A 15,736-nucleotide genomic window follows, 5' to 3' on the forward strand; every position below is an offset into this window, starting at 1 on the left:
TAGGGGCCGGCACTGTGGCAGAGTGAGTAAAGCTGCTGCCTGCAGTGCATGCATCCCATATGGGCGCTGATTCGAGTCCCGGCCACTCCACTTCCCATCCAGCTCTCTGCTATGGCCTAGGAAAGCAGCAGAAGATGGCCCACGTCTTAGGCCCCTGCACTCACATGGGAGATCCGGAAGAAGCTCCTGGCTTCGAATCAGCGCAGCTCTGGCCATTGCGGCCATCTGGGGAGTGAACCAGCAGAATGGAAGACCTCTTTCTCTTGGAAGTGAACCAGCAGATGAAGGACCTCTCCCCCTACCCCCTTTCTCTCTTTCTCTGCCTCTCTGTAACTTTGCCTTCCAAGTAAAGAAAGAAATCTTAAAAAACAAAAACAAAAACAAAAAAACCCTGGTAGTTTACTTATAAGTTTACAAACATGCTATAACAGTATGGTTCAATGATCTTTAAAGTGGTAAAGATGATATAGGTTTGCCTCAGGCAAATCTACTTAGATTACATATATTTAAATTAGAATTTATATCTTTATTTGGGGGCCAGCACTGTGGCCTAGAAGGCTAAGCTAAGCTTCTGCCTGCAGTGCTTGCATTCCATATGAGTGCTGGTTCCAGACCCAGCTGCTCCATTTCCAATCCTGCTCCCTGCTAGTACGTGTGGGGAGTAGTGGAAGATGGCTGAAGTGCTTGGGCCCCTGCCTCTGTGTGGGAGATCAGGAAGAGGTTCCTGGCTCCTGGCTTCTGCTTGGCCAACCCCCAGCCATTGTGGCCATTTGAGGAGAGAGCCAACAGATGGAGGATCTCCCTGTCCCTTCTCTTTATTCTTTCTATTTCTGCCTTTGAAATAAATGAATAAATATTTAAAAAAATCCTTAGTTAAAAGTATATTCTTGGGGTCAGCACTGTGGCATAGCTGGTAAAGCCACCACCTGCAGTGCTGGCATCCTATACATGTACCAGTTTGATTCCTGGCTGCTCCACTTCCGAACCAGCTCTCTGCTATGGCCTGGGAAAGCAGTGGAAGATGGCCCAGTGTTTGGGCCCCTGCACCCACGTGGGAGATCCAGAAGAAGCTCCTGGCTTCCGGCTTTGCTCAGCTCTGGCCATTGCAGCTAACTAGGGAGTGTACCAGCAGATAGAAGACCTCTCTGTCTCTCTGCAACTCTATAAATCTTTAAAAACATATTCTTACATTTAATTGTTTCCTTTTCACAGCTCATATTAATTTTCATTTGTGAGAATCATACCTTAACATTATTTTTTACAATATAGTTCTTATAAAATTCTCCCAGAAAATTGAACAGATTTTTCTTTTATTGAATTTTCTAAAAATAACAATGAACCAGGGCTGGTGCTATGAAGCAATAGGTTAATTCTCTGCCTGTGGTACTGGCATCCCAAATGTGTGCTGGTTCTAGTCCTGGCTGCTCCTCTTACCATCTAGTTCTCTGCTATGGCCTGGGAAAGCAGTGGAGGATGGCCCAGGTCCTTGGGCTCCTGCACCCACGTGGGGGAAGACAGGGAGGATGTTCCTGGCTCCTGGCTCTGCATTGGTGCAGTTCCAGCCGTTTGGGGAATGAATCAGCATACGGAAGACCTTTCTCTGTCTCTTCCTCTCAGTGTCTGTAACTCTACCTCTCAAATAAATAAAATCTTAAAAACAAAAAAATCCAATGAATTTATTTTCGGGGAAACAAGCCATTTCTAAATTGGCAGATGAAGCATGTACATTCAGGGCAGGCACTAGGGCGTGGTTAAGATGCCAGGTAGGAAACCTGCAACCCAAATCAGAGTGCCCGGGGCGGTGCGGGGAGTCCTTGCTCTGCTTCTGACTAATGCACATTCTGGGAGGTGGCAAGTGATGGATGGCTGGAGTGCTTGGGTCCTTACCACCCATGAGACCCCAGGATCAAGTTTCGGGTTTCTTGTTTTGGCTTGGTTCAGCCCTGGCTGTTAAGGGCATTTGGGAAGTGAACCAGTGAATGGAAGACCTGTCTCTCTCTGCCATTCAAGTAAATAACAACTTAAACAATAAACAAAAAAATTGTGCAATGTTAGATTTAAATAACTATTAAAACTAAAAGTTGTAAATTTAAATCATTCTAAACTGAACATTTTCCTTTCATAAAAAAAAAAAGAAATTATATTAAAGAGGCAGAGTGGACAGTTGAGAGAGACAGAGAGAAAGGTCTTCCTTTGCTGTTGGTTCACCCTCCAATGGCTGCCATCAGCCGGCGCACCGTGCCGATCCGAAGGCAGGAGCCAGCTGTTTCTCCTGGTCTCCCAGGTGGGTGCAGGGCCCAAGCACTTGGACCATCCTCCACTGTACTCCCTGGCCACAGCAGAGAGCTGGCCTGGAAGAGGGGCAACCGGGACAGAATCCGGCACCCCAACCGGGACTAGAACCCGGTGTGCCGGCGCCGCAAGGCGGAGGATTAGCCTAGTGAGCCGCGGCGCCGGCCCAAAGAGCATCTTAATCACTGTACTCAACGCTTGCCCCATCATTATTTTCTATGATATATGAAAGTTATCATTGGAAAAGTGTTACTTAAAACCATAAATTCATCATGTTCTCTTACCTGAAGGTACTAGGGAATCTTGTTCAATAATTTTCGCAGAAGCCAGATCACTAATAATATATTGTAACCTTAAATGCTTGAATACTGACACAAATGGTTTTCCTTGCTCAGTTTCAAGGAAGGTCATACCTTCAAAATCTATTAAAAAAAGAAAGTTTAAATTAAATAGCCATTCTTTTTAAGGCTATTACTTCATTTTACTCCTAAATGGTTTTTATGGACGGGGAGACACACACGCACACACACACTCCTTTAGAATAAGCATAAGATCACTTCAAAGTTTTCAAGAACTGTATAGACCTCAAGTGTGTGGATAAAAACTCAGATTTAGAAAAAAGCCACAGGAAATTAATTTTGGTCCTAATTAGACTCATGGGCTGGGAATTCAGCTATGCATAACCCTTCTGGTGTTGAGAGCTTATAGTACAGCAAAATGGAGAAGGAACCTGAGCTAAGTACTAGAATTATGCTCTCTCTCTAGAATCTCCTTTCCCAAGGACTGACTACTCAGAGGAACTCTAGAGCCCCAAAGCCTCACTCAATGGTCTTCACAAGATCACAGGACACAGAACATTCAGTTTTCTTCTGATTCTTTCGCTACACGTGATAAGTACTGGTTAACATATTAATTCTCCATTAAAATACAAAATAAGGACATTGTAGCCACAGCTTTGTAACACATGGGTAACATCAGTTATTTAAATGATTCAAGTTTATGAAATATTTGAATAATGTTCATCTTTTAAGAAGGAATTAAGGTTTTTCCTAGTGTCCTCAATTACACACCAATGTGTTCGCAAGAATGGGCAGGAAATGCCCCTAGTTACTGCTATCAAACAGAAATTCACATGTAAGCCTGGTCCGAGGTCTACTCACAGGAGTATACCCAGTCTTGTTGTTACTAAGGACAAGGAAGAAAAGGGTAAGTGTTGCCATTACAGCCCAATATGGTTCATACCAGGCTTCACCTGGAAAACAGGTTTTCTGTTCTAGAGAAGGGTTCCCCAATAAAATAATTTTTTCTTGAAAATTGGGAAAAGACAGACAAGTTAAGGAAATGAATTTTTAAAATTTTTATCTCATACATCTGGTGCCTGCCTGCAGTCAAGCAAAAAGCAAACAAGAAAGCAGCAAAGTCAATTAAAAAATTAATAGTTAACTTTTCTCCGGCTGTGGACTTACATCTCTTGCCATTTTTAAAAATAATAATACTAGTTCTAGTTCACAGGTTGAATTTAATGTGCCAATTTCACACTGGCATTATATTCCTGCAGTTTTCTGTCACATGAGCAAATTTAAAATCAAATTCTAGATTGTCTCATAGAAATCTGGTAGTTATCCATAAAAGCTTTTATTCAAGGCTGTAGAACAAATTGGCTCATTTTTGTCTAAGAATTCATGGAATTCCAAAAAAAAATATGTTTCAAATCTTGCTGGCTAACATGTGGCCATACTAATTACATCAGCCAAATTCAACAGTAATCTTTAAAACTGTGTAGAAAAGTTTCTATTACTTCTTTTTTTCTTGATCCATATATATCTGAAAAGTCAAATATAGGAAACTTTTAGAAATATACCAAAATATAATGAGCAAGGAGACTACAAGCAGTTTTTCTCTATTTCCTGAATTTGCATACTGTTGATAATGTTTATACTGTTTGAAACGACCCCACAACCCCATGAAGTTCTCACAGAAAAATAAGAGCATTAGATATATTGTGCTTTATTCAATAGATGTCTCCCGAGAAGTTATCCTAAACCGTGTGCTTTTACACTCAGAGACTGGGATAGACTCCAAACTGGGGAAATAAGAAGTGCACCACAGCTTCCTAATTTGTTCCTGCCACTTAGGCTAAAGACCAATTTCTCTTTTGATGGATTGCTGTGGCTGATCTAGCTGGGGCACAAATGAGCAGGAGGTTATGTTAATATTTACCTCATAGTGACTCTTTCTACAAAGACCCTCTGTGGGTTTATTTTTTTTATTTTATTTTTTTTTAATGAGACAAACGAAGAGCTCCTATTTGCTGGCTCACTCTCCAAATGGCTCTCACTGACTAGAGGCCTATACCAACAGAAACCTGGAACTCAATTCAGGTTTTCCACGTAGGTGGCAAGAACCCAAACACCTGAACCATCCCAGCTTCTTCCCAGGATCTGCATTAGCAGGAAGCTTGACTCAGGAGCCAAGGGCAGCCACTAATGGGCAACACAAGTGAGCCAACCACTAGGCTAGATGCCCAGCCACTTAACCAATTTTAGATGGATTTCCACTGAGAACATGATAAAAAAATAAGAATGCTCTGTCTTCAAAAATGCATGCAGCACACAAATACATGTAAAATTCTGTTCTACACGTGGGGTAGTGACACAGAAGCGTGTCCATGGGCCCCCATGCTAAGAATTGTGGCCTGATAAACAAGCCATAGTTTATTAGGGGAAAGTCAACATGGTTAAGCAAAGAATAAATGTAGTCACCAAATTTGTTGATGACAAAATGGGAAAAACAGTTTTTAGCAATCAGAGTATGGTTTCGGTTCAATGAGTAGTGATTCAGATAATCCTAGGTAACGCATTTTTCTTATCTATCCTTAATTTTCTCATTGTAAACAAGGGGCTGAATTAGACAATTGCCACATTCCTCTCCAGCTCTAAAATTAAACCTATAAATAAGCCAACCATAATTTTAATAAAATTCCATTAAAACAATAAAGACAGATTCTCAATAAAAATTTCAGGGCACCTTTTTTTCGCTTAGAAAACCAGACATCTGTTTCTGTCAAAAGTTGTTTTAGAGATCCATTCCATGAAGGCACAAGTTGAAGGAACATCCACTAGGTTAAAAAAAAAAAAAGTAAAATTATATGACTTATTATTCTATGATTACATTTTCAACCTGCTTCCCAACTTAAGCTTTAAATTCACCATGGCACTAATCACAGTCCAGTGATAGAAACCAGATGTGTATGTTAAGAAGTAAGCTGGGGGGCCAGCGCAGTAGCGTGGTGGGTGAGGCCATCGCCTGCAATGCTGGCATCCCATATGGTCGCCGGTTCGAGCCCCAACTGCTCCACTTCGATCTAGCTCTCTGCTATGGTCTGGCAAAGCAGTGGAGATGGCCCAAGTCCTTGGGCCTCTGCACCCACGTGGGAGACCTGGAAGAAGCTCCTGGCTTTGGATCAGCAAAGCTCCAACCGTTGTGGCCATCTGGGGAGTGAACCAGCGGATGGAAGACCTCTCTCTCTGTCTCTACCTCTCTCTGTAACTCTTTCAAATAAATAAATCTTTTTTTAAAAAAAAAGGTAAAACAAGGCCGGCGCCGTGGCTCACTAGGCTAATCCTCTGCCTTGCAGCGCCGGCACACCGGGTTCTAGTCCTGGTTGGGTTGCCGGATTCTGTCCCGGTTGCCCCTCTTCCAGGCCAGCTCTCTGCTATGGCCCGGGAGTGCAGTGGAGGATGGCCCAAGTGCTTGGGCCCTGCACCCCATGGGAGACCAGGAGAAGTACCTGGCTCCTGCCATCAGATCAGCACGGTGCGCCGACTGCAGCGCGCCGGCCGCGGCGGCCATTGGAGGATGAACCAATGGCAAAGGAAGACCTTTCTCTCTGTCTCTCTCTCTCACTGTCCACTCTGCCTGTCAAAAAAAAAAAAAAAAAAAAGTAAAACAATATATTTATTACTGAGTAATTTTATACTAATTAATCCTACTCACTGATTAGCTTAGTTTTAATAAATACCCTGTGAAATTATAAAAATAATAACCATTGGAAAAAGAATGATTGCTACTGAGAATATCTATGAAATAATTAACAGTGGAACAGCCGGGTCTTCAACCGGTCTTGAACCTGCTGTGCCACAGCACCAGCCCCAATAAATAAATCTTTAAAAAAAAGGTTGAAATCTTTCAAAAGAGGCAAAACATGCTGAAAGTACAAACAGGCCTTTAAAATAATTTCAGTGTTTTCTAGAAAATGCATGTGTGAAAATTTCATCATGAAATAATTTTTTTAACTTTAATCAGGTTAAACTTTGAAAATATACAGAACATTAAGACTTTAAGACAATAACTTCTACATAAAAATAATTTAAAATTAATTTTTAAAATAATTCCAGCATTTTCTAGAAAATGCATGTGTGAAAATTTCATCATGAAATAATTTAACTTTAATCAGGTTAAACTGAAAATACACAGAACATTAAAACTGCTAAGACAATAACTTCTACATAAAAAATTTCTGATTATGTAAATATTAACATGTTAATTGTGGAAAAAAATTCTTTGGAAAAAAAAAAAAAAAGAAACATTCTCAAGGTAGAAAAGTACAATACGAAGGTGAAATCACCCACATATCCCTAAATAAAAGGACTTCTTTTTTTGGACAGGCAGAGTTAGTGAGAGAGAGAGACAGAGAGAAAGGTCTTCCTTTCATTAGTTCACCCTCCAAATGGCCACTACACCAATCCAAAGCCAGGAGCCAGGTGCTTCCTCCTGGTCTCCCATACGGGTGCAGGGCCCAACCACATGGGCCATCCTCCACTGCCTTCCTGGGCCACAGCAGAGAGCTGGACTGGAAGAGGAGCAGCAGCCGGGACAGAATCCGGCACCCCAACCAGGACTAGAACCTGGAGTACCGGCCCCATGCGGAGGATTAGCCTAGTAAGCTGCGGCGCCGGCAGGACTTTTTTTTTTTTTTTAACATTTTAGCAAATGGTTATCAAGTTATAATGGCTCAATACACAACTTTTTAAGTTAAACTGTAAAGCCATCCCATTCTTCACTTTCAGAACAGTATGCAATACATTACAGGCGATTTCAACATATTATTATAAAATAGGCTTTACATTAGATGATGTTGCTCAATGTATGCTAATGTAAGTGTTCTGAGCACATTTAAGGGATGCTAGTCTAAGCTATGGCTTGTGGTAGGTTAGGTGTATTAAAATGCATTTTTGACTGAACAGTATTATCAACTTACAGTTTTCTTGGGATATAACCTTGTAAATCAAGGTGCATTTGTATTTTCTTTTCTTTAGTATATCTATCACTTCACTGGACACTAGCTGGTTCCAACTTTTCACTATGATAAGCACTGCTCAGATGATACCCTGTATACATTATATTATACCAATACCTTTTTAAGAGCTGTGTATACATCCATCTCCACTTGCATCACAAATAAGTTAGATGAACCAATGAGCTGTTTCATGACATTTATACTGCGAAGGATAAAGCAAAGGCAGTGAGCTTACTTTCATGCACAGGTTGAAGGATCCTAACAGAACTTACCATTTTTAAGTCTTTATCAAAAAAAAGTTGAATTTAAAAAAACTACAGCATTTTATTTTGCCCAAGGCAAAGAATCTTAGAAAACAGCTTATTTGTATACAACAATACTTTTACTTTTAAGTATTTGTTTGAGAGACAGAGAAAGACAAAGAGAAAGAGTTGCCTACCACCAGTTCACTCCCCAAACTCCCGCAATGGGTAGGACTGGGCCAGGGGTTGAAGCCAGGTCTCCTATGTGGGTGGCAGGAACCCCACTCATGAGCCATGATTGCTGCTTTCTACCATCTGCAATGGCACAGAGCTGGAGTCAGAAAACCAGTACTGAACCCAGTCACTCCAATAGGGAGACAAGGATGGGCGTCTTAACCACCAGGCCAAATGCCTACCCTTAGACTTTTAATTCAGAGTGGGCTGTGAAAGGTCTTTGCTCAAAGAGATATGGAAACAAAGAGCTTTGATCCGCCTGATCAAGTTAAAGCAATGTCCCAAGAGTGGCAGTTTTCTTTTGCCTTATACTACCCCCACTTCTATGTAAAAACAAACAAAAAATACTTATCAACATTCATAGAACAACTAAAGCCTCAAAGTAATCTTTAACTTCCAGGCAAAAGAGACTTGCTTAGTCAAAAAAGTGGTTTTATTACTCTCAAGAAAAAGATCAATAAATGTGTGTTAGTTCAAATTTAGTATGGAGTTACTGCCAGTTGTCTGTTTTGCTTTTCCCTTTTTTATTCCTTCCTTTAAATCACAAAAGGCCAAAGGGTTTCTGAGTTTTAAAGATGATCCCACATTGATTCAGCTTGCTTTTGAGAAACTGCAAGAAGAAATTATAAAAGAGAAATAAAGTATTTCTAACAATGTTCAAACAAATACACTGCCAAAATCTGTTTATGCCTTGACACAAGCAGGTGATGAATGCTTTTCAAACTTTTCTGCCAAAGTAAGCTATTAAAGAAAAGCAGCTGTTAAGAGAAGGCGGTCAACACTGTGGCACAGCGGGTTAAAGCCCTGGCCTGCAGCACCAGCCCATATGAACAAGTCCTGACTGCTCCACTTCCGATCCAACTCCCTGATAATGCACCTGGGAAAGTAGTGAAGGATGGTCCAAGTCCTTGGGTTCCTGCACCTACGTGGGAGGCCCAGAAGAAGCTCCCGGCTCCTGCCTTCAGATCAGCTCAGCTCTGGCCATTATGGCCATCTAGGGGGTGACCCAACAGATGAAGACCTCTCTCTCTCTGTGTCTCTCTCTAACTCTTTCAAACAGATAAATCTTAAAAAAAAAAAAAAAAAAATGAAAGATAGTCCCTCCCCAATCAGTAAAGTTTACATCCCAGAAAGCTATGCGATGTTTAGTCTTTAGTTTTGTACATTTCCATGAAAATGCCACATACTCTGGGGATATTTGTCTCTTATTTCAGTGGGACCACTGTCATAGAAATACAAAGCCTAAAAATGGCTATAAAACTTCCTAACTTTTAAACCCTCATTCCAACCTGAATTTCTCAGATCTATTACAGATACTTCAGTCCCATTACTACAAAGAAGATTCTTGACCACAGAGATCATGACATAATCAGCTCTGCATATGTCACAGCTCCTAGCAGAGTATCATTATACATAACGGACATTCAGGAAGTATCTGCTGAAAGAATGAATGGATGAATGGAGTGGACTTAACTCAGAAGGCCAACCTAATTGTAAATTTAGTATCATCAGGCTTATCAAGAAGTTTAAGACAGGGGCTGGTACTTTGGCACAGCAGGTTAAGCTGCCACTTGGGATGTCCCCACCCCATATCAGAGTGCTGGTTCAAATCCCAGCTCCTCTGCTTCAAATCCAACTTCCTGCTGATGTACCTGGGAAGGCATTAGATGATGGACTAAGTTCTCAGGTCCCTGCCACCCACGTGGGAGATCTAGACAAAAATATCTTGCATAGTTCAACAATTGAAAAACATTACTGGCGCTGACATTGGCACAGTGTGTTAAGCCACCACTTGCAACACCAGCATCCCCCATCAGAATGCTGGTTCGAATCCCAGGTATTCTACTTCCAATCTGGCTTCCTGCTAATGGGGCCCCGGAAGGCAGCAGAAGCTGGCCCAAGTACTTGGACCCCTGCCACCCATGTGGGAGACCAGGAAGGAGTTCCTGACCCCTAGCTTCAGCATGGCCTAGCCCTGGCTATTGTGGCCATTTGGGAAGTGAACCAGCAGATGGAAGATCTTTTTTTTTTCTCTCCACCTTTTTCCCCCTCTTTCTGATGCTGTGCTCTTCAAATAAATAAATCTTACAAAAGAGAATAACATTATTTTAGGATGATTAATTATAAAGTTATTTAAAGTGTAAATACCTGAGTTCTTTAAAAAGTTCTACATTCTGGTGAGTCATTAAATTATTTAAAAGCCATTCAAGGCACCTGAAATTGAAACATGTAATTATTATATTTATATATTATTTATAACCTATTGAATAGAACTTAATAGGACAAAAACAGCATGTTAATCTTGCTGGGACATGCTCAAGCGCTCTAGCTCAGACAATATTCTGAAATTTAGTATTGCTCTGTCAGCAGTTATTAAGAGAATATTCCCTTGATATTAATAAGAGCATTTCTAACCTACATAACTTCAATTTTCTGTTAAATGGTATATGAAGGAGCTTTCATAGCCTTCTTTAACATCTGAAAACGGCGAGTTAAAAGGACCGTGAGCAGTTGGACTGAAACAATGTCTACCATGCCTGCTCCTTAAGTAAGTTCGTCAGAAAATGCACTGTAAAGAGTGATTAAAGTCTTTATAAGCATGTATAACACACCCATAGCCATTTACAAAGGTAACATTTGAGGAATTTACTAACAGTCAAAAAGTAAAATGGATATTTTTTAATATAATAAAACTATTTCTCCACCCCTTTTTTCCTTGATTCTTTCTACACATAGCTATACATTCTCAAGAAACAAAAGCAATCAAATTCCCAAAAGTGGGATGGGAGGAAAAAAAAAAGAAAAGGTCACTCACTTTTTCTTAACGGAATCTAATCCATAGGTCCCTGCTGATGTGTAATAGCCACACACAGTTTTCACATTAATTGTTTCCTTCATTGTCTCCCCACACTGCTGTATTAAACCATCCTGTAAATATAAATAAGCACTGGAAAGGCCCATTTCACATGGGAAAAATTAGCTCTGATATGTGCTTTTACATATTAAAAAGTAAAAAAAAAAAAAAGGAAGGAAGAAAGAAAGAAAAGAAAACTCATTAAGTGCAGCAAGCCTAAGTTTTTTTAAGTCCAATAAAAACACTGAAAAAAATCCAGCAAGTATTCAACTAAATACTTGGAACTGAAAAATGGCAGGGGGAAAGCAGTAAAGTAGAAATGAACATTGCTATTCTCTTTTTCCCTTTTCTCTGAGAACTTTTTAAATTTCTTTAGCAGCATTTTATCTGTTTTGCCTGTTCTCTTTAAATCAAGAACACTTCATAGTTAGCTAACCATGTGATGGGCTCAATCAGTAAACAATATAAAAAATCAGAAAATATTTATTAAAGTTTAAAACACCTATCAGTACCTAAAAGTTGCACCTAAAACAAATGTTATTGTTTTAAACAACTTACAGTAATTTTTTTTTTTTTTGACAGGCAGAGTGGACAGTGAGAGAGAGAGACAGAGAGAAAGGTCTTCCTTTGCCGTTGGTTCACCCTCCAATGGCCGCCGCGGCCGGCGCTCACCGCGCTGATCCGAAGGCAAGAGCCAGGTGCTTCTCCTGGTCTCCCATGGGGTGCAGGGCCCAAGCACCTGGGCCATCCTCCACTGCACTCCCGGGCCACAGCAGAGAGCTGGCCTGGAAGAGGGGCAACTGGGACAGAATCCGGCGCCCCGACCGGGACTAGAACCCGGTGTGCCGGCGCCGCAAGGCGGAGGATTAGCCTATTGAGTTGTGGTGCCGACCAGTAAAATTTTAATCTAAAATGCTTAGAGGTTTCAAACGAACTTGAACTTTAATGTATAGAAAGAACACCATCACTTTTCATTCAAATTACTGAACCACATTCATCATGCAAATATATTAAATTAGAGTTTGTAAATCATAAAAATAACATAGAAAGTGGATTTAAGACCAAGGGTAGGAAATAAGTATATTTATTGGAAGTAAGTACTGAAAGGATCAAAACATTTTAGAAACCAAATGATATCAACAAATGATATTTAGCAAGCTATTAACTAATACTTCAAAGAAATCAGTGGATAAATGTCACACAAAATTTAAACTTTTTTTGGAAACATCAAACTAAAACACTGACTCTATTAGGATTTTATACTTACCTAGAAGTTATTCTAAATTCCTCCTCTACGCTCTTAGCATCTCATTTCTCACCAAGTCCACCGAGTATTCCTACTTAATAGTTTTGGTATCCCTTTTTTCGTTACCATGCCTACTACTACTTTCCTAATTTAGATTCCCGCTTGGACTACTACAATAGGGTTTTGTCTCTAATGTACTTATCTTTCCTTCAATCCATTCTTCATGTTGTTTTTGAAGTAGCCTTCATAAAATATAATTTGTCTTCCCCCTAATTATAATTTTTCCAGCACTCCAAAGATACTTACATGCAATGGCTAAAGTTCTTAGCAATGTATAAGGGGACTTCAAGATGTGGTTTCTGTCTCTCTCCAACCCTCCTCATATTTATACTAGAGCCATGTTAGATTCTCTAAATTTCCATTATTTCACATCTCTAGCCAGGACTTACTATGTTCTCTCTGTCTGAAATGCTCTTCTTTTCTCTCGCTTTCTCAGTAAACAGAATTTCTACTTTAAAGACTTAATCTGGAAGCATAACTTCCTTCTACGAAACCTAACCTGCCAGTTGAACTGACCACTCCCTTCTTTATGCATCCACTACATTTTCATACCTAAAATACTCGGTATCTCTTTACATTTTGGTTATGTTATTAGCCCTCCCTCCCACACAACACACACACACTATACTGTGAGTTCCCTGAAAGTAGAGTCTACACCTTAATTTACTTTTGGAACTCTATGCCTCCTCTGACACATTGCTCAATATACTTCTGCTGAATGAAGGAATCTCCTTGTACCAACAGATTAAAATACATGTGATTAATAATTACTTCTTAATTAAGAAAAAGTTTAGGGTCCAGCATTATGATGTTACAGATTAGGCCGCAGCCTGCAATGCCAGCATCCCATATGGGTGCCAGTTTGAGTTCTGGTTGCTCCACTTCTGACCCAGCTCTCTGCTAATACACCTGGGAAGGCAGTGGACGATAGCCCAAGTGCTTGGGCCCCTGCCAACCCCATGGCAGACCTGGAAGAAGCTCCTGGCTCTTGGCTTTGGCCGGGACCAACCCTCCCAGCAATGGAAGATATCTCTCTCACTCTGCCTTTCAAATAAATAAAATAAATTTTTTTTAAAAGATTTTTTTTTAAAGATTTATTTTATTTATTTGAAAGAGTTACACAGAAAGAGGTCTTCCATCCACTGGTTCACTTCCCAGTTGGCCGAAACAGCCGGAGCTGGGCCAATCCAAAGCCAGGAGCCAGGAGCTTCTTCTGGGTCTCCCACATGGGTGCAGGGGCCCAGGGACTTGGGCCATCTTCTACTGCTTTCCCAGGCCATAGTAGAGAGCTGGATAGGAAGTAGAACAGCCAGGTCTCCAACCAGCACCAATATAGGATGCTGGCACTGCAGGCGGCGGCTTTACCTGCTACACCACAGTGCCGGCCCCAATAAAATAAAATAAATCTTAAAAAAAAAAAAAAAAAAAAAGTACTCAGTATTTTTGAACCCAGGAACCACTTAGTAATCATAAGCCATCAGCCTTAGAGTCACAATAGATTACTTATGAACAGAAATCAAGCAAATGTTTTCCACATTGTGATCATACTAAGATACCTACTCGGAAGCAGTGTGCATTCATTTTACACAGACATCATGACCTCAGCTGTAATAAATTGCTTTTGGTCAAGCATTTTAAATAATTTCTAAGAAATGACATGTTTATACATACAATTTTAATTTTAACAATTATAAAAAGCTAAGCTTTATTTTTGTTTTTGAAATAGATACTTTGAAACATAAATATTGCTGTGATCCTTTCCTTAAACAAGGTACAAACTTACCAATTGCAGCATACAAGCTGCAGCCAAAATGGCAATAACTCGACTGGGCTTTATTAAGACATCATCTCGATACAATGACCCAAATGCAACCTGCAGTGCTGAAAGCAAAAGTACACATGTAGAATGAAATAATAATAATCACATCCATAATAGTATTAAAAAATAATAATGACTGTCTTCACACAAAGACATTTGTCTAAATATTATACATACATAAAAGGGTAAGACAGGTATCACTAATTATAAAGGATAGTTGGTTTTGTTTTTGTTTTTGTTTTTTTTTTTTTTTGACAGGCAGAGTGGACAGTGAGAGAGAGAGACAGAGAGAAAGGTCTTCCTTTGCCGTTGGTTCACCCTCCAATGGCCGCCACGGCCAGCCGGAGCACTGCGCTGACTCGAAGCCAGGAGCTTCTCCTGGTTTCCCATGGGGTGCAGGGCCCAAGTACTTGGGCCAAAAGGATAGTTTTTAAAATTGTTTTTATTTCTGTAAGGTGAACAAATTTCATATAATTTAAGATTTAAGAGCATAAGGATACTTTCCACCCTCCCCTCCTTCCTGCCCATGCTCCTACCTTCCTTATTTTTTTCTTTTAATTTTTACAATTAGATACTTTCAGTTTATTTTATAAATAAGGCTAGTGTTAATTTAGTAACAATGTAAACTTTTATTTATTCTACCAAATCTAGCTGTTTTCTTAAACATTTATACATCTTGACTATAGTTAGGGTACATTCTTATACTCCTTCTTGACATTAGTTAGTGGTCAGAATCAAAACACCTTGGAAAAATTTTCATGACATTCCTGAGTGGACTGATCATTAAGTATAAGCACACAGGACCAATGATAATCTTAAGCTTGCTACTGTCAATGCTTTACCACTGGGTCTGTATTATAGCTCATGGTCCTGACTCATGTCCAGCCCCACAGCTATCTAAGCCTGCACATCTTTTTCTCTTCTGCCATTCTGAAGAATGTACTACAAAGTTTGCTCTGTAAACATTCTTAATTTTTCTCTTTGCCTATGTGGTAGGCCCCAGGTTTGTCTACCTGGTCTATCAATGAGGGGACTAGAAAGAGCCCTGGGATAGGAACTAGGTAATCTGTAGTCTGATGCAGGCTCAATGAACGGCTCTGAGATCCAAAATAAGTCACTGAAATTCTCTGGACCTCAGTTAACTAAGGATAGTTCTAAAACGCCACTGACGGGGTGGGTGTTTGACACAGTGGTTAAGCGACGAGGAGTCCAGTGGGGACGACTACATTCCATATCAGAGTGCTGTGTTAGAGCCCCTGCTCCACTTCTGATTCCAGTTTCCTACTAATGCACACCCTGGGAGGCAGCAGCTGGTGACTCAAGTACTTGGGTCCTGACACCCACATAGGAGATCAGGATTGAATTCTGGGCTTCTGGTTTTGGCCTGGGCCCAGCCCTGGATGTTGTAGGCATTTGGGGAATAAACTAGAGAATATCTCTGTCTCTCAAATACATAAAAATTTAAAACAATCTTGACTATGATTTATGTCCTACTGTTCCCTGAAAAGATCTTCACACAAGGGATAATCAATGAGTATTATTTACCAGATTTTCTATGTATTTTTAAAGTCATATTTCTCCTTCCTGCCCCATATATCCTCCACATCCCAGGCAGACAGATTTACACAGATAAGTCAACAGACTGACAGCAAATAGACTGACATCATCCACCTGACTAAACAGATCAGGG

At 40.3% G+C, this 15,736-nt stretch overlaps 1 protein-coding gene across 4 annotated transcripts in view; it reads right to left on the reverse strand.

The window, feature by feature from the left end:
• The window catches only part of GMCL1 (germ cell-less 1, spermatogenesis associated), a 54,188-nt gene that overhangs the window by 24,915 nt on the left and 13,537 nt on the right, over positions 1-15,736 (reverse strand). For 3 of the 4 annotated variants that reach the window (XM_002709653.6, XM_089326337.1, XM_089326336.1), the window contains 6 exons: positions 14,011-14,108; positions 10,883-10,995; positions 10,216-10,281; positions 7,709-7,793; positions 5,320-5,410; positions 2,577-2,714 (listed from right to left, as the gene is read on the reverse strand). In XM_002709653.6, the coding sequence (XP_002709699.1) occupies positions 2,577-2,714; positions 5,320-5,410; positions 7,709-7,793; positions 10,216-10,281; positions 10,883-10,995; positions 14,011-14,108 (591 nt within the window). Of the gene's footprint in view, positions 1-2,576; positions 2,715-5,319; positions 5,411-7,708; positions 7,794-8,030; positions 8,149-10,215; positions 10,282-10,882; positions 10,996-14,010; positions 14,109-15,736 lie in introns of those variants that run through there. The other variant, XM_089326338.1, reaches the window with a different exon arrangement.

This window comes from Oryctolagus cuniculus, chromosome 2, assembly GCF_051225735.1.
Source record: "Oryctolagus cuniculus isolate XC-2025 breed Fujian yellow rabbit chromosome 2, ASM5122573v1, whole genome shotgun sequence".
Taxonomy (NCBI): Eukaryota; Metazoa; Chordata; class Mammalia; order Lagomorpha; family Leporidae; genus Oryctolagus; species Oryctolagus cuniculus.